Raw genomic sequence first — 21,905 nt, 5'->3', positions numbered from 1 at the left:
CATTTTAGTGTAATTTATAATAAGCGATCCTAGTTGCGCGAACCTGCTTCTAGTTGATTTAAAGTAAAAGAGAAGGAAATCCACAAGAGAAAAAGGTAAGACGATATATCCATTATAAATTCATAGTGAGGACTATTGGGATAGTACGGTGGAAGGTCAAGAAGGGAGAAGAAGAAAAATTGAGACAATTCATGAGAATAGTAAAATCCTCGATACTGGGTATAGTTTCAATTAAATCTTTTCCTTCAATTTGATATGGATTTAATTGTGATTCTCTACATAATGGATCTATTCCTTAGATAAGGACGGGAAGCGTATTGTACGGAAAAGAACGGTAGTTGCCGCATATAGTGTGGGTACTGTGTGGTCACAATGTGTGGAGTTTAGTTGCCAGTAGGCTAAGTCGCCAGTTAATATATATTTATTCGTCTGTAGCACCGGTGGAGGCTGAAATTGGCCGTAAACAACATCGAAAATGTCAATTGATCTCATAGACACCGAACCCATGAATTCGACACTAAAATCGGTCGTTTCCGACTATTTTTACATGTTACACACTCCCAACCTAAGAGGCCCCAACAGTGTGGTATCGTGTCACTATTCATCTCAGCGATCCCGAAAACTATGGAGTCTACACTCATATCTGTTATTTTTGATTATTATTACATGTCATTTCCCTTCTCATCGCTAAAGAGCAAGTGGTTTCTAAACCATAATGTATTTGTTTCCGATTGTCACATGTGTATCCAGTTTGGGAAATTGCTCCAGGCATTCCACACTTATGCTGTAACATGTTTATATACAATTTTATATAAAATATCCTTTTCTTACCATTTATTAACCATCCCATTAAACTACATGCAGTGGCGTCCTTTCAGACCTGGCATTCTCAGTCTCCTTCTGATCAAATTTCAGGTCGATCGGTTGAGCACTTCTTGATGAAACAAAGTGCAATTTTTACATTTGTTATTTCCTACGAAGAATCTCCTTGTAGTCGAATCAATTTGTTTACCAAAAAAACCTCGAAAAAATATGCATAAGGATGACACTCATCTACAATTATTGTGTTTTGCTGTATGAGATCTTTGATTGATATACAGTCTCATTTTAGAAAAATTTGTTTTTACCGTGAAATGCTAATAATAGTGCGTAGAATGATTTCCTGACAATGAATAATGACGGCTGCAAACAAAATTTAGGAATTCAAAATTTAAATTGTGTCACACAAATATCCAGTCGCCTTCCTATCTCTCTCTCTCTCTCTCTCTCCTTCTCTTCCTCTCCCACCTCTTTTCTCTCCCCCCATTTGGATATGAAATCCATACTGTGTGTTACGATGAAATATGAGCAGAGGTATACTATACCTTATTAGGGTTTAATGGATCAGGATATGACAGCAGAATTCGATATGGCACCAAATCTACGGAGTCCAATCCAGCTTTCAGCCACTCACTCTGAATCCATTTGGCAAGTTCCTCATCTCTATCAGTACCGGCAAGATGAGGCCGCCTTGTCAATTCCCTAAAATAAAACACAAATCACTTAGTTATTTGCATATTTTACAAACACTAAAATTAATTCATTAGCGTACAAGTTCTGACTGGTTTGTATGATATTTTGTTGATGTAATTCTCGTGGATTTTTACATTATAATGAACAATGTTGCCAACAGGATCACACATAATTCCTTGAATACTACTCTAATGCTCTTGTAAATCCCAGTAAGATTTTGCTATTTATAAGAATCATGCGTATAATTGATCACAATCTATATACCTAATAGAAGACAAAAAATCTAAAGTACAAAACATTAATGGATTTAAAAAAAAAAAAAATCATTCCTAAATGGAAAAGTCTGTTTTATTCCCTTCAATTAAGAAATAAATTCACCTGAGTTTATGCAACTGTTATTGCTGTCCTGTAGTAATAAGAAAGTTTGGTTTCCAAATTTCATTTATTAAATGCCACCATGCTGTTATCCGCAATTTCCATTACGTAGCATTATATTTAACTTCTAAATTTCAGTGAATGTATCGATTTCTTTGCCATTATGGTTGCAAATATACATACTTCATATACATCGCCTTGGCTCAGTGCCCTCCCCGCTGGTCTTATGACTAGCATATCCGCCTTTGGTATACGCGGTCCCGGGTTTGATTCCCGGTGGAAGAAGCTTTGAAATTTTAACTGTGCTGGATAAGTATGTGTTCGTGCCCTTGTCGAATTTGGTAAAAGTTAAGAATCTTATATACGAGGAAACTGAGGTGCGCAGGAAACTGAGGTATGATCGGTTGATCTTTTATGAAAAAGAAGCGGTTAGAGCTCTCACCTATGGTACAGAGGGTCCATGGTTCGATCCCAAGCCGTATAAATTTATGATGGACAACATCGTTTCCGTGCGTTTTCTTTCTCGTTTCGTTTCATATTCTCATTCCACCAATATTTCATAGTCATTCACTTTAATTAACCACAAACTTCCTTGATTCAGCGTAATTTGCTGCCATGGAGAAAATTCCAATTCAAGTGCGTCAGTTCCGACCATTGATAATTATCTGCAAAAATACCCAAGGAAGACGTATCATTTACAACCATACGGAACTTTTAAGTTCAGTTTGATGTGTTATTTATATTAGTGTACCGTGGAAACTTCACAAGCAAAACTGGATTTTATAACTTTTCAGCTTGGTATAGCTGGCAATACTCAGCTATTTTCCTCAGGAGTTACTTATACTTTTCACTCTTGATTTGCAGTTGCTTTCCGTGCTTCAGGAAAACGCCATGTTTCCGGATATGAGTTCATATTCAAAATATATTCTACAACCTACAAGCCCTAAATTTATGTAGAAATTTTCTATTACCCTGTATGTTTTTCCGCACTTTACTATTAACTTTAAATGAAAATATATATTTTGTCCTCATCTTAGGAACACCATTAAAGTTTAAACATATACCTTAAATATTCTTTAATTCGATCTGAGCTGAAATTGTCTAACGACTGACGTAAAAATTCAATGTCGTCTCGATAAGCATCTCTCGTTGCCACGGCAACTGTGTTTAAGATCTGTTCTTGTTTAGTTGTGATTCTCGCAGAGAAATATCCAATGAGGAGACCCATAATCAGACTGCCAACGATAAGGGTCGCTGCCAACAGAATCAAAGTTCTTGTGGATGCCATCGGGGAATCAAAAAAAGAAGATTCTGAAAAAAAAAAAAAGTTAACAAGTAACATAAATCACTAGCTATGTGCGAATGACATAATTGAAACATGATAAATGATTAGGAGCTACATAAGATAAGATTAACAAAATAAATAATATGTTGCATATATTTATCTCTTGTTTTGTGTCTAGGATTTTTATATTTAAATGTATTTTATCTTCATTAAAACGTTCCCAATTACAAAATATGTTTCCTCAGCATATAGTTTGATTCTTCTGCTATTTAAAAATTGACTTTCTTTTTCTTTCTTTTTCCAGAATGCAATTCTACTTTCACTGTGGCTATACCTCAATTCCTACACTGTAAATTTGGGATAGAAAACTTGTAATATTAATTACGCTCAAATAACCTACATATAGATATTTATTAAGTGAAATTCGAAATATTAGAAAATAATATATATATCTCCGTTTCAACAAATATACAACTTTTAGCTTTATATTAGGTTTCAGGTTTTAAATTCTTTCAAAACTTGGTCCTCTAAAACACTTTTCCCTAACCAGTGTGTCGTGAAAACCCATGGAGTGTGTTGATAAAATTTTAGAATTTAATTAGGAGCAGTATGCTGTGTACACCAGGTGAAATAGTTTCGCTTTATGGAATGATATATTCTCATATTAATATTGAAATCAGAAATGGTTTATTTATGCCAACTTCGGTTTGTGTAGAGATATTAGAATAGATGGAATATTTTCTTGGGATGATGAATATGCATAGATGGAATATATATGCATAAAACCACTCCTCGCTTTCTATTACCGTTTCTGTTCTATAGTTATCACTGTAAAAACCGGAAATTATTCATTTCTATCACTTATAGTTTCAATATCACATCCATCAAGGACCTAGAATCCTAACTGTTGACTCTCTATATTCTCGCCAAAATTGATGGTGATCCATACAGTAGTTCTTCAGATATTTTGTCTCCAGGACGAAGAAATACACATTGTCTCCCGGACGTGTGGACGGGCGGACGAATACACAGACATACAGGATGAATATATAAAGGAATGTTGGTAAACCCAGTACCTTCCCCTCACAAATAAAATGTGTCGCGATGTGGTCGGACCTCAATAAAGTGTGTCGTCAATCAAAAAAATAAAATAAAAATAAAAATAAAAATAAAAGAAAATATAAAAGGGAAGCTGAGTGCACACCATGTATTATCTTGAAAGAATGTATGCCTTTGCTAAATGTGATGGTGCTATCTACAAATGCTTCATTAACCCTTCCCGTCGGTCTAATTGCAAACTGACGCCTTAGTTGGAGGAGATCCCGGGTTCAAATTCCAGAGGGAAAGCTTTGAAATTTGAAACCATTACGGTGGTTCGGGTTCCACTTTAAACTGTATATCCACGTCTCATATACACTTCGTGCTGAAAAGGGACCCTAAACTCCAATAAACCCAATTTACACGACCCTTAGGATTACAATGGTTTTTACTGGTATACTAGAACGATTGATATGGTTCAAAGATCCTACTTAATGAACGTCTAACTGATGCCTGGAGACTGCTTATCCGCTCCCAAGATCATTGCCATCCGTTATCAACAACAAAATTGAATAGGATTAGGGATACAAGTCAATTGTATCGGTCTTGCTAGGACATGAAATAAGATGTTTGCACTATAAATTTTCTTTCTTTGCTTTCCATGTTCATTGATTAGATTCTAGGGGCTAAAGCAGAAGTTGGTAAACATAGAACTAGTGACGATAAAAGAAATGACGCAATGAAAGTAAGCACGGTCAAGGCAAGAACTTGCATCCTAACTTAACGCCATATGTCACGTAAAACCGCAACGCGGGATTTTGTTCTACAAACCTATAAATGTTGTCATTATAGTTAAGCCAATAGCCCTCCCTCAGGGCTCTACCAATAACATAGTGTCTTCTACACGCAAGATTCGGGTTCAATTCTCCGCGAGAAATCAAGCGGTCTCATGCCACATTGAGCTGTAACTCCGCGTTCCATGTAGACTCGATATTGAAAAGTCGTTAAACTCGAAAAGAACTAGTAATATGATTCTTAGGTTAGTCACGTGAACGCAAATGTAAGTTTATTATAACTAGATATCATTTTTCATCTGCATCTTCTTAATTGTAGTAAGTTATCTCTCGACTTGAAATAGGTTATGTTTCTTGATATTAAATGAAATTAAAAGACTTAAGACGAAATATATACAGAGTGTTTGAAAATAACACCAACAACGTTTGTGAGGTGATTCCTGACACCAAGATAAGATGAAAAGTATAAAGACTGGGTGCACAAATGTTTTCTTTCGCAATTATAGGCTGCCGAAAACATGAGAAAATGAAATTTAAAGTTCCATAGCTCGAAAACTATGGGACCTACCGTAGTCGGGTCGACTTTACTTAGGAACTAATATGTGCGCAAATTAAAAATACATGTTTCAGAATCCTAAGATACTCACGCAACAATTTTTATAGAGGCAGTTTTGCAATGGGCATATAATTTGAAGTAATCACCAACTATCCCTATAAAAATTGTTGCAGAAGTACCACAGGATTCTGAAACATGGATATTTGGATAGGGCACGTAGGAGTTCCTAAGTAAAGTTTTGACCTGACTACGGTAGGTCCCATAGTATTGGAGCTATGGATCTTTAAAGTTCATTTTTTCTTGTTTTCGGCAGCCTATAACTCCGAAAGGAAGCATTTGTGCACCTAGGTTGGCCTATAATTTTTGTTTTATCTTGGTGTCTGGAATTACTTCCAAACGTTGTCAGTGTTGTATTGAAACACCCTGTATATTTTTTAAATGCCACAACGGTACAATCAACAACTACATATGGGAAGTGAAAAAGCAATATTAAATCTTCAATATTTGTTTCCATACGTCTCAATTCGATATATTTTAGCAAACGGCAAGATTGCGACTAATTTTGTTGTTTAGAAATGACGCCAGAATCGTCATAATCTCGTTATAAGTGCTGCTTTTACTTTTGTACAATTTCTTGCATTTGTTTAAATTTTTCAAGAAAATAACATAAAATCTAACACTAAAACATCTAAGTAAATGCAACCTTAGTTGTTCTGTGTATTGTGGAAACAGGTTAACATTAATACGTCCACTTAGGTTCTTTCTTTTTTTACAGAAGTTCAATGCTTAATGTATAGATTTTCCAGTATCAGATCCAATTACTTTGGGTGGCAATTTTTGTTGCATTTCCATTTTTTCTATTCAAATTACCACAATCTATATTAAGCATTTGAAACGGCGTCACACGGCAGACTCGGGTGTCGCGTCGGAGCCACTGATGTGTGGGAACAAAGTTAGGAAGGACTAAGGTTGGCAGATCTTACGTTTTCCCAGTAATCTTTATGTGTTTTCTTGTATTTTGCATATTATATGTTTTCAATTTTCTCATATAATGATTTCTGACGGTTTTTAATAAATAAAAAATATAGTTCTGGACACTTTTAACTTTTAAAGTTAGTGCAAAGAAGAAAGAAACAGTTTTAAATTATAGAAACTGATTTTTCACGTACTGTTAAAAACCAACCCAGTGATATAACCAAGTATTTAGAGAGAAAAATGCAACAAGGCGCGTTCTTTGTCCTACTTAACCGGCAACCCAACATAATATTTAAGAATAATTTCATTTTAGCACCTTAATCTTCGTCTGCCAAAACCAACTTTATAATATCTCACTTCTGATTGATCTTAATATCAGGAAGAAGCTCCTGTGAACTACTAAAAATAAAACTCCAAATGATTGTGAATTTCAATAATGTGTTCTGCATTACTACGTGAAACCATATATGTGTTTGTTACATGTGAATTCTGATGATTATCTGTCTTCAACTTTATCCGCTAAATACCATAAAATATGTCTTTTATTTTCTCTAAAAAAGAACTGACAACCCTAGTTGGGAGAAAGTCTGGACATTGCAGAATATATATATTTTCGTTATTTAATAAGTAGTTACAGTTCCATAGCAATGTTGATTTTGACCAAAAATACAAAGTCAGTAGGCATTACCTAACATCAAATTTTATTTTATTTTAATTTATTTAATTTGAACACAACAGGTTTAAACCCATTTACAGTCTTCATACATTGTTTATACTATTTTACAGGTATTGTATGATATTATAAATTCCTTTTACCGGTGACTTCAACTTTCACCTATTCAAGATTCGCCTAATAACCTCAGGCAATGGAATTTACAGATGTTAACTCAAGAGAAAGTGTAGGCGAATCTTGAATTCAACATTCGCCTTTCAAGATTTGTTATATATATATATATATATATATATATATATATATATATATATATATATATATATATATAATGTACATATTAATAGAATAAACACAATTACAACTAGATATTATATCTTTGACATCTAGATATGAAAATATTACGTAAAGTTACAAAATGTATTATGGAAAACATAAAATTAAGTAATGTAAATTCTACGAGTGTTTGCATAAATCATAAAGTAAAATTAAACAAAGCACCAAAAATCAGTATAAACACGATTACGGTATGAATGGATAGTATACGCTTAACATTGAACATCGACATTAAAAATGTTAATTTTTTATTAAGTGCAGACTTCTTAATTCAGTATGTATAAGGGTAAACCTGAAAAAAAAAATAGTAACTTAGTGAAACTTGCAGGACAGCTTCTTTCTATCAAGTATAGGCATATCCTAAAAGTGCCCAGATATCCGCCTTAAGCTTCACCCAATATGACTGCCATATCTAATTTGGCCGCCGCGTTTATAGAACAATCATGTTTTACTTGATTTCTTAAATTAGGTTCAATTACACGATCTTGAAAGTTAAAATATTATGTACATAATATTTCCTTTTGTTTGATATATAATACATCTCTGTAGGTTAGGTAGATATAAAGTTGCCAATGATAGAGTAGACTCGTGTCGCATAATCTTGTATCTGTTTTCTTTCAAGCGTATTTTTCTGATTTAAAAAAAAAAAAAAAAAAAAAAAAAAACCTTTGCGTAAAGAAGGCAGATTTCATCAACAGCCAAAATGTTTAAATACATGAAAATACAGGAGGAAACATGGATGATGTTATACTGTTTTTATGTGAATTTTCAGGAAGTGACATGATTTCGTCTCTGTTACAGAAAGGGAAGAAAACTTATTAGAAACTACTCGAAAGATAGACAGTTAATTACAACAGTTTGTTAGTATATTCAACAAATCTACTACGAATCCTGAAGAATTAGTGAAAGTGGGATAACACTTCCAATTAGACTTTTATGTATCACATGATTGTGATGCACTGGCTTTCTGTCGATATTTCACATACCAAAGACTTGTTTCACACTATTCACTGATCCCTCAGTTTTACCTATAAGAGCAAGTCCGAGCAAACAGCAGGTATTGAAGGTGTATATCAAACTTGGCTAGAGCAACTGATTGGGAATCGAAGGAGAAAATGAACAATGCTAATCAATTACTTGTGTGGACATATCAACACCAAACTCTTTTCTGAAGCTGGTGCATTGCAAATGTAAAACTCTCATATACTTAACTGTTCATGTTCGAGATTATTTTACTCAGACGTGTGCCTTAATTGTAGGGAAATCACATTTTGGGAATCAAAAACAACAGGATGAGAGTGACATGTTGGTATTTTTTGGTGTTGAACTACCGTACCCTGGAATTATACTGTACGATACTTTTATGAATTTTTCGAAGTTCCTTCTTTCTTTTTCTCTTTAGTTTTTCAATGTAATGGGTACCTTTCCTGTTTTGAAAGAAGCAGAGTTTATTATATGAAACCTAAATTACTAAAATATAAACGCTCTCTTTTAAACTCATTATTTCAATATTTTTCATCTAAAGAAACAGCGAGTCTGATTCAACCCAACCGCATCATTTATGACCCAGCAATGGACTGTGCCAGGGATGGATTAATTTTTGTCTTTTATGTGTTATAAATTATTTCTGTCGTTTATAAAAAACAACTTAATTTTGCTTAAATAACATATTCTCTGTAGATTATTTTGCTAAATGAGTTTACGGAAACTTCCGTATAATGCACCATTAATCTCAAATATATCATATTTTGTATATACCAATTGCAATTATGGGGTATTGACATAGTTTCTTTAATTATATGTATAATCAGAAAAATACACTTGAAAAAAAAATGGTAGCCTACAAGGTTAAGCGATAAAAATCTACTCTATCATTTGTATTCAGAGATGAATTATGTATCAAACAGAGGAAATTTTATTTACAAAATATTTTATTATAAGTTCCAAGACCGTAGAACTGAACCCAAGGTAAGAAATCAAGGAACACATAACTGTTCTATAGACGGTAGCAGCCAAATTGGATATGGCAGTCATATTGGATGAAGCGCAAGAGGGATGTTCGGAGACTTTTAGGATATTACTATAGGCCCTACTTGATGAGAGGAAACTATTCTGAAAGTCATTAATTTACTAATTTTTGCACGTTTGTCAAAATTTTCCCCTACATACTGGACTATTTAATAAGAGCTCAAACATAGTTTCAAGAGGAAAGGCTAACTATTAACGAAGCGCAGGAACTATCAACATTTGCGAGCCAAACCATTAAAAAAAAAAAAATAACCGTGGGACGTAAAGCTTAAAGATTTCATTTCATTTCATTTCATGAACCATCATTATATTTCAGTTGTTAACAAACTTAATTTCGCCACATAATAAAAAACACAACTGAAAACTATTCTCGGAGCTGCAGTGGCTTAGTGGTAGAGCGTTCACCTCTGGTGCATGGAGTCCTTCTTTCGATCCTAGCTCGCGCCAAGTGACCTTTGTGCTGGACAAACACCGTGTACCTGGGTTTTCTCGAGGTTCTCCCATTTTCTCCATTCATTTCTCATCACCGTCTCCTTTAGCCTAGTCGTTATATTCGTGGGATGTAAAACTTAAAGATTTTTTTTTTGAAAAACTATTCTCGCACCAGTGATCAAATTTTAACCACTTGTAACTATAAAAATAACGATTATTTTGTGAAATTTGGAGATTTATCAAATGTGTCCCTTTTGAGATAGCCGACTTTCAAAGGATTGCAATGTTTTAATACTCAAACTCTTTTAGGATGTAGTATGCAACGAAGTCTGGATCTAAAACTAATAATAATAAATAACGGCGAGTCTTATTATCTTTTCTTGCAAACACTTCATTGAAACAAATTATGATTTGTGCTCTTCAAACTTTAATTTTCAACACTTTAAAAAAAAAAAAAAAAAAAAAAAGACATATGAGTCTAGTAGGCTTAGATATGCACGGGACATAAAATGTTGAACTTCTAATTCTCTTTCAAAAAGCTTTTGTTTGAAATTGATATCGTGAAAAGTAACGGTGTTACAGCATTTACAGCAAACCTTTGAAAACTACAAAATAGCCTTACGCGCCTGTACGAAAAGAACGCTCAAACAAAACCTAAATAATGTAACAAATTAATGAATGCTTATTTTCAACTCTCTAAATACATTGGAACTTTGTATACAGAACTAAAAACAAATAATAAATTTTGTATGCAACTGTCATTGATTGAGTTAATTCTTGTCATAGCCGTCTTGACGACCTCCATGATCCCAGACATGTTGTTCTTAAGGTCGACTTTCAACCTCGGGAACAGGAAGTGGTCTTCTGGAGCAAATTCTGGCGATGACCTTTATTATTATTATTATTATTATTATTATTATTATTATTATTATTATTATTATTATTATTATTATTATTATTATTATTATTATTATTATTATTATAGATCTGTCAATTGTACAATTGTGTGAGAAGGACATTACCATGGAGAAGACTCTAATTTCGGAGCTGATTACGGTCGAATGGGAGTCATACGCTGAAGTAGTCTCTTCATGACTTCCAGATAGAAGCTGCCATTCATGATCTAGTCTTCTGGAACAAATTCTTGCTGAATAAGATCCTTAGCATCAAAGGTCCCTCACAGAATCCATAGTTTTTTCACCTCTTCCTATGCTTGAATACTTTCTTCGTCCTTCAAAGACTCCCTGCATTTACGAAACCGTTTCTGCCAGTCAAGAGTGCTTATTCTGTACCATTATTCATGCCCGTACGGATTCTATAACAATTCATGAGTTTCCGTGACTGATCTTCTCAATTTTACTCAGAGGTTAAAGGTAGTTCTTCACTTTATGAGGTTATGGAAAGGCACGATGGCTCAGTGATAGAGCGCTTACCTCCGGCGCTAGGGGTTTCTGATTCGATCCCCGGCCAAGTAAGTTTGTGGTGGACAACATTATGTCCGTGGGGTTTCTTTGGGCACTCCCATTTCCTCCTATATTCTCATTCTACCGATGTTTCCAGCATCATTCACTTGGGTTAATCATCCGATTCCTTAGCCTAAAGGACATAATTATGGGACGTTATGAGTTATTCCAGCGTTAGTACTTTTGGCCGCCAAAAAATCAAACTTATGGAGCTTTTGAGCTACCGTACCATTTTTAAATCCTACTGTGAGTTACCAACCAAAAGAACTACCAATTTTTTTAATTTTTTATTTATTTATTTATTTATTTTTAAAGAGAGAATACTACATTTGTTTATTGGCTATAAACTTAGGCATCAAAGTTAGAAAATGGAGCGTTAACGTGATCAACCGTAAATATCCCCGCGAGCTACTAGAAGCTTGCGATCAATCAATAGTTTGGCGATCATTGCACCAGATCATGTATTATAGTAATACTGTCTAAATGGGTAGTCGAAATTATTATAAAGTAACTCTACTTAAACACTATCAGGAGATAATAAATTGATGATAATAAAACACATTGATTGATAAATGGTATAGAAGAATATTTATTTAATGATCTTAAGATTGTAGCTAATTATTATATTCATGATAGTTGAGTTTCGAAAATTTGAGTTTTCAAATTTGAGGAACACTTTAAGGAAGTTAGAGGGCAAAAGAAAATAAATAAACAAAAGTCATACGATGAATTAATAATGGTTTATCATCGGTCAAGGACATTCAATAGAAACTCGTGAAAACATCTGATAAACTGTCTGAAAATAATATATATAGTTGTCTAACTGAAGACAAACTATCGACCGTAATGTTTCTTAATTACAGGCTCGGAGGTCCTAGAGCAGAATAATGTGAGAAAGTCGCGCCTATTTCCTTTTCAATCTCCTTTCTTCATGTTGACTTGTACCTTCGTGTTTCTGTTTATATGAAGATATTTAGCTTACGTAGGTATCGAATGTAAGTTAAGTGAATTATTAGGCCAGAAGAAAATGAAATGAAATCTTTTAATTTTACGTCTCACAATATACTGTGTTGGCTAAAGGAGACGGAAATAATGAGAATAAATGAAATGATACAATGAAGAAAGTAATAGAATCCACATATATGGTCTTTGTTCAATACAAAGAACATAAGTGAGTTGGGGTCGAACCAAGGACCGCACGCAACAGAGGTGAACGCTCTAACACTGACACCCATCGCGGCCACTAGGCCTCTTAACTAGAGTAGATTTGCTTACTACATTTTCCGTTAGACAGTTTTTAATGTTGAAATTCGTAGTAATTGAACTATCTTCTCTGGATTCCAATTATAAAGGAATGACCGCCAGATTTTCGTTTTTCCTTTTGCCAGTGAATGAGAAAGTGGCATACACACAATTACAGCAAGAGAAGAAGGGGTTCAAGCAACGATGCTTATATAGTCTCAGAACACACGTGATTTTGTATCCATACCTTTGAATGATAAATGTTTATATATATATATATATATATATATATATATATATATATATATATATATATATATATATATATATATATATATATATATATATATATATATATATTCATTTTATCCTCTGAGAGAGGATTTAAAACGCGGAATTCTACCTTTGTTGACGTCACTGGATGATCGTAGCCTCAGCTAAAATAATCCATACCACGTACACTTCACTATTGTGTGCGGGGTCTTAACCCGTAGTCAGTGAAAGGCTAGAGCATGCAGCGTTCACCCTGGATTAGTTTTTGTCCCGTCTAAAACAGAACGTCAGAGAGAATTTTTTAATTGACTAAAACTAGAGATGAAATTCCTACAATTTTAATTACCAAACTAAATGAAATTTAGCGCATTTTACTTCCTTCTACGAAAACTGATATGCAAAAATGATCTGGCATTGACTTTTCCCAATTTCAAAAATTTCAAATCCAGGCACGTTATTATTATCTATGACTATCAGCCAGAACATGGCACCAGATGCACCTTCAAGAAAAGATTGGCAATTACAAGATCAGTCTGTCGTGTGTTCAAATTATGTATGCTTAGGGCATGAGTATTAGGGTGGAGCAGAGTTTCGAGTATCAAATTCTAATAGATCTCAAAAATTGCGTATCCGCATGCTAATCAATGGAAAAGTAACGAAAATGATCACAGTTTGGATCTTCAGTTCGCGCAAACGGCCTAAAGTTTGGAGAAAATGACCAAAAAAAAAAAAAAACACCATAATTTACCTTTACGCAAGAAACATACAGATCACCTTTTTCTTTCATTTCTATAGCGTCTAAGTACTTTATTTTAGTTGTGTGAAGTCATGTTTGTTAATAATTCGTTAATGTGAGTGATTTTATACATTTTATACATTTTTATAATGATTTAGCAGCTCTTCGCCCATTTTTCAACGTTATTTTTCCCTTGAAATGACCCAGAACTCACCACGAGGAGGTAGCTGCGATTCAAGTTCCACCCACACCCTAGCCAACCATCCTACCAATGAGGGTGTGCTAAATTATGTTGATTTAGTCAAGGACCTTGTCTTAAATTCAGATTTTTTAAGATCAATTTTGACATTGTGAGTCTAGAGAGCAAAGTTGCTCTAATGTAGTTATCTCTGTTTTCTTGTCCGCACACTTTTCCTGCAGACTCAGTTACAAGTTTGACACCTTTCAACTTCCTGAATATGTCATGGAAAATTTAAGAAGTCAAACTTATGAGCAGATTTGTCATGCACAAGTAATAAGATAAGTTTCTGTTGCCAAGCTTTCGAGCACTGGAGGGAACATTTTCTCCAATTTATCAGTTTACTGTAGCCTGTGGCATCAAAATTTATTGAAGATCCATAAAAGTTGTAACAGAGCAATTCGGACAGCGAAGTGTGCTCCAGATGTGGCTATAAGAGATCCTAGACCTCTCAGTTACTTCCGATGGCTGACATGTGCAACTGGGTCTTACGGTGGTACGTTTCTCAAACAAATCCTACAAACGAACTCGAAGTGCTTGTAAACTACATTATAAAGATATATGCTCATGTCTGCTTAGACATAAAGAGATACCAGTCAGAGGTAGTTCTAACAATTATACATTTGCCAAACAACATTAAAAGAATTATAGATCTTGTGATTGAGAGAAACGCGTTCTTCTGTCATCCAGAGAACATATTGTTATCTAAAACAGTGGATGAGAAACAACACGTACGAGAGTTACAGGAGAGTGCTAAAGGCAAGAAATCAAGATCAGAAGGGGAAATGTGTTAGAACTTTTGTGGCACCTTCAATAAATTTTGATGTAACTGACTATAGTGAGCTGATAGAGAGGAGAAAATATAAGCAGTCATCTCCTCCAATGCTCGAAAGCTTGACAACAGAAACCATCTTATCACTTATGCATGACAAATCTGCTCACGAGTTTGTCTTCTTAAATTTTCCATGCAATACTCAGAAAGTTTAAAGATGTGCCAGACTTGACAATTCTTCTCGTCTCATTTTGTTAATTTATGATAAACATTTATGCCCTGTTTTTCTTTCTTAATTTAATCTAGAAGTTACAGAATCTTCCCGCATCAAAAGAGATCCACGAAGGAGTGTTATAACAACACATAAACCATGACTTGTGTATATAGCTATCCATTGATAAATGCTGATTATTGTATTCGTACAATTACTTCATCAAATTTAATATTTTTTACATTATGAATAATTTAACACTAAAACAACGAGTTTTGATAAATTTCTTACTTCTTGAAAACGAGGCACGACTTGTCATATTTTCATCTCGTCCTGAATTTGGAAATCTAGTACATCTCATATTTGAGACGAGATGAGAAATTTCTCGTCTTGTAAAAAACACTACCTAGGTAATATCATCTGCTACGCAGAATTTTGTCAAAGAGAGGCTCAAACACTCGATTTCATTTCATTTAAGTGCAAGCGTGATTTTTGTATATATATATATATATAGTCATGTTTATTTTTCCATAATATTTCACTCAAGGAGAGGGGGCTTGAACTCCGAACCTCCTTGAGTGCATCACTGTGAGTATGTATGCTCCTTTTATCCTCCATTTTATTCTCATCGTTCATTTTTCGTCATCTTGTTTAGCCTACACAGCATATCAGTGGGATATAAACTTTAGAAATAAAATTGAACAAGGAAAATATCCCTATACAGGATCTTATTCCAAACATTGATCGTAAAAATGAACTATTTTAGTTTAACGTCTCACTGGTTATGTTCTTTAGGCTAAGGAAGACGGATGACTAATGGAAATGAATATTTATGGAAGAATTAGTGGAATTAGTATGCGGTAGGAAACGGGACCATCCGGAGAAAATTCACTAACACGATATTGTCCACCACAAACTGAGATGCTTTGGGATCAAACCAGAGACCACTTGCATCAGAGGTATACCTTCTACCACTGAGCCACGGTGATTCCTCAAACATTGATCACTGTTATCATAATTTGATTCTTTTGACCCTTAGCGTGAGCTTTCTGACGTTCACGCTTTGGATCTTTCAGTTACATTTTCTCCGTTTTTTTTTATCCCAGTTCGTTTTATGTATTTATATCAAATCACAAACCTTAAATAACAATGCTGCACAGAAATTGTTAAAATAAAGAAGAATTTTTAAAAGAATAATTAGTGGGAAAAATTCGATAGTTACGGTATTCGTGATAGATTTAAATTGAAGATTATATACTGTATGTACTTACTTGACATATGTTGCTAACTTGAACTATTCACTTGTAATCAAAAGAAGTCTAGTTAACTCTACAATGCTATATTTCACTCCACTGATAATAAACTACAGCATCTGGCAGTATCAAATCCACAAGCAAACAAAAGGATTTGAACCGTGACTGCAGACGAGGGTAAAAGTCACTTTTTGTCGGATGAATGGGAATGTGGGTCCCAGTTAGCTTTGTGCGTGTCGTTTCTACATATATATATATATATATATATCAGCTGTTAGGTCATGTGTGTGTGTGTGTGTATGTATTTCAATGCATTCCGGCTAACTTTCCACTAAAATAGGAAGTTTTCATGACGCATACATTTGCCAGACCAATCAAATAGTTGACCAAAAGCTGTTGCCGGTCTGTAATAAACCAGCACTTATCACAAGACAAGACAGCTATTAGTAGCTATTATGCGAAATAAAATACTTCTCCTGCTACACCATCAACGACATTTTTGGACTTTAATGTCATGTTTTAAAAAAATAAAATAAGATCAAAGACACACATCTTAGATATTAATTTGTGTTACTCAGAACATGTGGGACTTTTTTTTTTTTTTTTTTTTTTTTTTGTCCTCTGTCAAACAGAAAGAAAAACTGTGACCTTGTTTAATTAGTTAAAAGTATCTACCGTCCGTCATACATAATCACATATCAAGATAATATAGTCATTTTTCCAAGTTTTATTTGTTCTGTAGGGGGGAAAAAACTTGTGCAATAGCCATGAGGGCATTGGCAGATCTAGCCCGGGGCCAGAGGGGTTTTCCCAGGTTTTTGAGTGACAAAAATAATTGAAGTTGTTATATATATATATATATATTTGCTAACGGAATTTATTTTTGAAAGTTTATAGTAAGTTTTGCATTGTATTCTTTATTGGAAAATTTTTGAAACATTAGATATAATTTCAATTGCAATTTTTCTGTTATGTAATGTGTAAAATAATACTTTAGGTCCATAATGTCAATGTCCAACCTAGTTATAATACCCATCAGGGGAGAGTTAAGTTGGAAACTTCTGCAGGACGCATGCAGGGTCCTAACTTGTTGGTGGGGGGGGGGGGGGCGGGGGCCAACTGCCCCTCCAGGCAAGCTCCCAGCCGTTTGAGGGGGTCCACTTTAAGGCAAAATTTTCTTGCTCCATATACGATACGAAGATGAAGTTACAAATGAAACATCAAACAGGTTTACTACATTACACAAACAAAACAGCACACGAAAGGCAAATAAAACAAAAATGAGTCACGGACCCATTTCAGTATAAAATGTTTACTATTAGGGGCCCTATAAATAATATTTATTCGTATGGCTTTGAGATTTGTCAATATTGTCCCCTTAATTAATTTGTCACGTATGGAACTGGCCCAGGGACTTGCGGGAGGACCCACAAAGAGTATGAGAAATATGGAAAAAAGAGGCCTACTTTCAAATTTTGCGGGAGGGTTCAAAAACAACTTTCTCTAGGGGGCCCAAATACTAATGCTTGCCCCTCCAGAAAAAAAATTTTAAGTTACGGCGCTGGACGCATGAAAAACTTGTGAATTCTATAAATTTATCATAGTCTAATTTCTGGCTGACCCCCCTAGTTTTTAATTTCTAGATTCGCCACTGCAGAGGGTACTAAGATCAAATTTGCAGAGAATCAGTCAGTAACGTCATTTCAAATTTTATCAGGAGAAAAGAGGGCAAGATTGTCCAGCGACAGAAGAGTTTTACATTTGTTATTAGTATAATTATTAGTACACAATCGATTAAATTGTATGGATGTCTCAAACTTAGAGGGACACGATTGCCCCCCTGCCCTCCCCAAATGACGCTCCTGAACCAGTTAGAGACGAATTCTGTTCGGTACTGTTGAAGTGACTACAATTTAAATATGCAGTGTCCTCATAGGTGGTCGAGTAAGCCCGTGCAATAACTGAGTGATCTCGGGCATTCAGCTTAGAACATGAAGCATAATCCATTGAGGGTTCGAGTCCTTCTATGGACAATTTTTTAACTATTCCGATGTTTCTGTGTTTGTGTCCCTGTCGTAGTTAATTCAGTAGAATATTAAAGTACAATATATTAGACGACTATGGGGATAAGTGTCCTGGTTGGGGTGGCTTCAGAAAAATGGTTAGCGCGCGTGCGCCTTTAATGCATTGGGTTCCGGTGGCAGAGCCTCGACATTTCAATACATTACAATGATTTGAATTCGAACTTAAATTGTAGGCGTTTCGTATAGCCGTGATGCTGGATGTTATACTTCAGGAACTACAGGAGTTCAAAAATTACAGGATTTACTCATGTAACCTACGTCTTTACGTACACCTCATATGTTGTTTTTTCTGTGCATAATATGTTTTACTCAAACACACTAAAGAATGCTTGGTTTGTTAAATACACACGAAGAAATATCTGGAAATTTGTTCTTATAGCCGTGATGCAGAATGTTATTATAGCCTTACTTTAAGACCGTAAACTACAGGATTTCCTTGCGTCCAATTGTGTCCAATTTCTTCCTGCGTATTTTAAGCGTCCTGGAAAAGGACATTTAAATCCAACTTTAGATAAATGAAATATACATTATTGGGTATTCAAAAAGTTGAATTATTTAAGTAATAATTTATTTGTTCTACTGTCTTGTCAAGAAAAAAAAATCGAATGTTGGACTCATGCATATCTCTATATGTTTCTGTATTTATCTTTCTATTGTATACAAATAACTCTGTCAGCCAAGGACATTGTATACATAACTAGTACAGAGTCTCTCCAGAAAGTATCGAGATTGAGTGTTTTTTCTAGCCAAGAAGAAGGGTTGGAGGGTGGTGTCTATGGAAGGAAATGTTTGGCGTATGTCAGGTATAGACGTGACCCACAACAGTTGTCTCTGAGTCTGTGCAGATTGTGAATTGCTCATGGAGTGATTAGTTGTTTTCTGGTATCGTCAGGAATGAAAGTGTCAGACAATTTGCAGATATGGAAAATATGTTCCAAATTATTCCAGGGGTTTTGTCCGGACAACAAATGAAAACCCATGTGTCGATTTGTCACAAATTATTAGTACTTGTGAAGCTTGACTTTTGATTTTTTGGACAATCTGATAGCCGGTGATGAGTATAGCTCCAGACTCCGTATAATCCATATTGGCCCCGCTCGATTTCTTTTTATTCTCTCGGATGAAACAGGGCTTGAAAGGACATCATAATGGGACAGTGGAAAGAGTGGTGCAAGCAGCTTCAACTTGTGCCTGAATGAGATGCAGGTTGCAGACTTCCAGGTGGCGTACCAAATGTGGCAAAAGCACTGGCAATGGTATATTGACACAAAAGGATGTTATTTTAAAGAATTTTAACTCATTGTACGTGTATCTGCATTTTTGGGTACATCTAATCCCAATACTTTTAAGACAGACACTTGAGACTACTTGAAGGGTTGAGGGCCAATATGGGTCTTTTAGCAGTATAGATATACGACTTGCTTCGACGGTAACGTTAATACACACGTTGGATATTTTCCGAATCAACAGATTTTCTTTTCGTAACAAATTTCCAGATAAGATTTATCTTCCTGCGTATTTGGCGAAACAAGCATTCTTAGTATGATTGAGTAAAAACTATGCTCAAGATTTTCAATAATTTTAAAGCCATTATTAGCCATAGCCATATTAGCTGCCAGAGCTATATATATATATATATATATATATATATATATATATATATATATATATATATATATATATATATATATATATATATATATATATATACACTTTGGTCGTCGTTTTCTTTTAGACCCCTATACTTAGCAAATAAGATACATTCAGTTCTACTTATTCTTCCGAGTCTATATTTTATAAATTTTTAAACAAAGTATAACGCTTTATGATATTACTACGAGATACGATAAATGTGTTTGAAAATAGTACCCTTAGAATTAGCGTCTTCACTAGTATTTTAAAGTGCAATTAGAAATTTATCCAAAGAGTGGGCACATTTTAGCAGTGACATCAGCTTCATTCCTGCATGAGCACAAGGTTTTAAGGAAAAAAAAAAGATAAGTTAACCAAATTTATTTGAGAACAGTCGTGTATAGTCTGTTTCAAAACATAAAGTCCTATTACATATCTTCTTCTGTAGAAGCCAATTATTCTATTGGGGATATAACTAAAATATTAGTAAATCTTCAACTAAGGGTTGCCTTTCGATTTTTTACACTTCGTTCAATGTTAAGGAAATGCAAGCAGCTGATTTCTAAAATCTCTCCCGATGTTGAGAACGTCATAATTGGAATTAATTGACTTATTCCTCTTACTGAACAGCTTGATGAGATGGCAACATTGAACCTACAAAGTTGGCAACGGTGTAGAAGGTTTCGGTATTCTGACGTAACTAATACGTGTAACGAAGGACACACAATTTTCATTTGAGTCTATTTTTAAGCATATTAAAGTGATGTGATATTTATTTTAGTGATATTTACATAAGCTCACGTATGAAGTGGCAAATTCTAAATCTGAAAGGGTGATCAGAAAACTGGGGCTGAAATTCTACCAAAGACATAGAAATGAAATTCAATTCAGCTTGCTTGTGAATTTACAATGGCTCAATAAGTGTCTCCGTAGCATAGTGGTTTAAGTATTGGATTTGTAATTCACAATTTGTCTTCAACAATGAAAGGAACTATTTACATTCCACGGTTATGCCGGCTAGTTAGAGACAGTGATGATGAGAAAGGAATAAAATGGTGGAATGAAGAAAGTGGGATAAAAGGAGAGAAACCCAAGAAAATCTACGCATACGGTGTTCATCCACCACAAACCTCATTTGGCAAGAACTGAGATCGAACCAAGGACCCCATGTACTAGAGGCGAACGCCCTATGACTGAGCCACTGTGGTAGAGGGTTTCAGATTCAGATCGTGTTATTTTCTTTTATCTTTATTTCTACAATCCAATTTGTTATCGTTATTAATTACTTTGTTTACTTGTTTGTATATAGCTTGTTCTTGCTCTTAATGCAAGAAATAGAAAATGCGGGTAACTAACTTACATCATTACTCGCATTAGAGAAGTATTATATGTACGTATGAGTTATGAGTCAATTTACCTGTTTTGTAAAAAAATTGATTGACACCTTTGGTTACATCTGGCAACACTGTCTGGTTGCTAGTGTACTTTAATCGTTGCTTCCTAGTTTAAAAATATATGTATAAACAAAGCTTCATTTTGGTATAACCATTATGTGCATATCGCTTCAGGTTCAGAAGTTCTACTATCCCAAACTCCGGGTTGCATTGTATATTGGACACCTTTTATATATATATATATTCTTTTTAAATAATTGTCTCGTGATGTTAGGACGCTGGTTCATCATCTTAATTAAAATCAGAGATGCACATGAGACAGGAATTGAAGCTGTCCCGTCTCGAAAATATGTCGTGAAACGGAAGCCTCGTTTCGAAAATTATATTTGTTTCTATTGTAAAAGCTGTTTCGTCTCGAAAATTCTATCATGTGTCGTCGCCTCATGCACAACCCTTACCGAGAATCGCCGAGACCGGTGAAGTGAAAATGTAATCCATGTCTCTTGGAGGCAAGATAATCTGCTATGGAACTGCCCATACTGTGAGAATTCATATTTCACGGTGGTCTGTCTCTACGCCCGATAAATGCACCTAAATAAAGCTTCA

General features: G+C 34.6%; 1 protein-coding gene and 1 long non-coding RNA gene across 2 annotated transcripts in view; one reads left to right on the top strand and one right to left on the bottom strand.

The window, feature by feature from the left end:
* Positions 1-16,419, bottom strand: part of LOC145695204 (N-acetylated-alpha-linked acidic dipeptidase 2-like) — an 85,413-nt gene extending 68,994 nt beyond the window's left edge. Inside the window, exons 1-3 of the mRNA XM_081772189.1 lie at positions 16,208-16,419; positions 2,952-3,198; positions 1,365-1,521 (exon numbers count right to left, since the gene is read on the bottom strand). Coding sequence (XP_081628315.1) covers positions 1,365-1,521; positions 2,952-3,198; positions 16,208-16,214 — 411 coding nt within the window. The 5' untranslated portion in view covers positions 16,215-16,419. The remainder of the gene's footprint in view (positions 1-1,364; positions 1,522-2,951; positions 3,199-16,207) is intronic.
* The window catches only part of LOC145695211 (uncharacterized), a 332,249-nt gene that overhangs the window by 236,075 nt on the left and 74,269 nt on the right, over positions 1-21,905 (top strand). The gene's annotated exons all lie outside the window — the stretch shown is intronic.

Source organism: Thermobia domestica, chromosome 9 (genome assembly GCF_964235325.1).
Source record: "Thermobia domestica chromosome 9, izTheDome1.hap1.1, whole genome shotgun sequence".
In the NCBI taxonomy this organism is placed as follows: Eukaryota; Metazoa; Arthropoda; class Insecta; order Zygentoma; family Lepismatidae; genus Thermobia; species Thermobia domestica.
The sequence above is the reverse complement of the archived record's forward strand: the minus strand, read 5'-3'. Positions and strand labels throughout refer to the sequence as shown.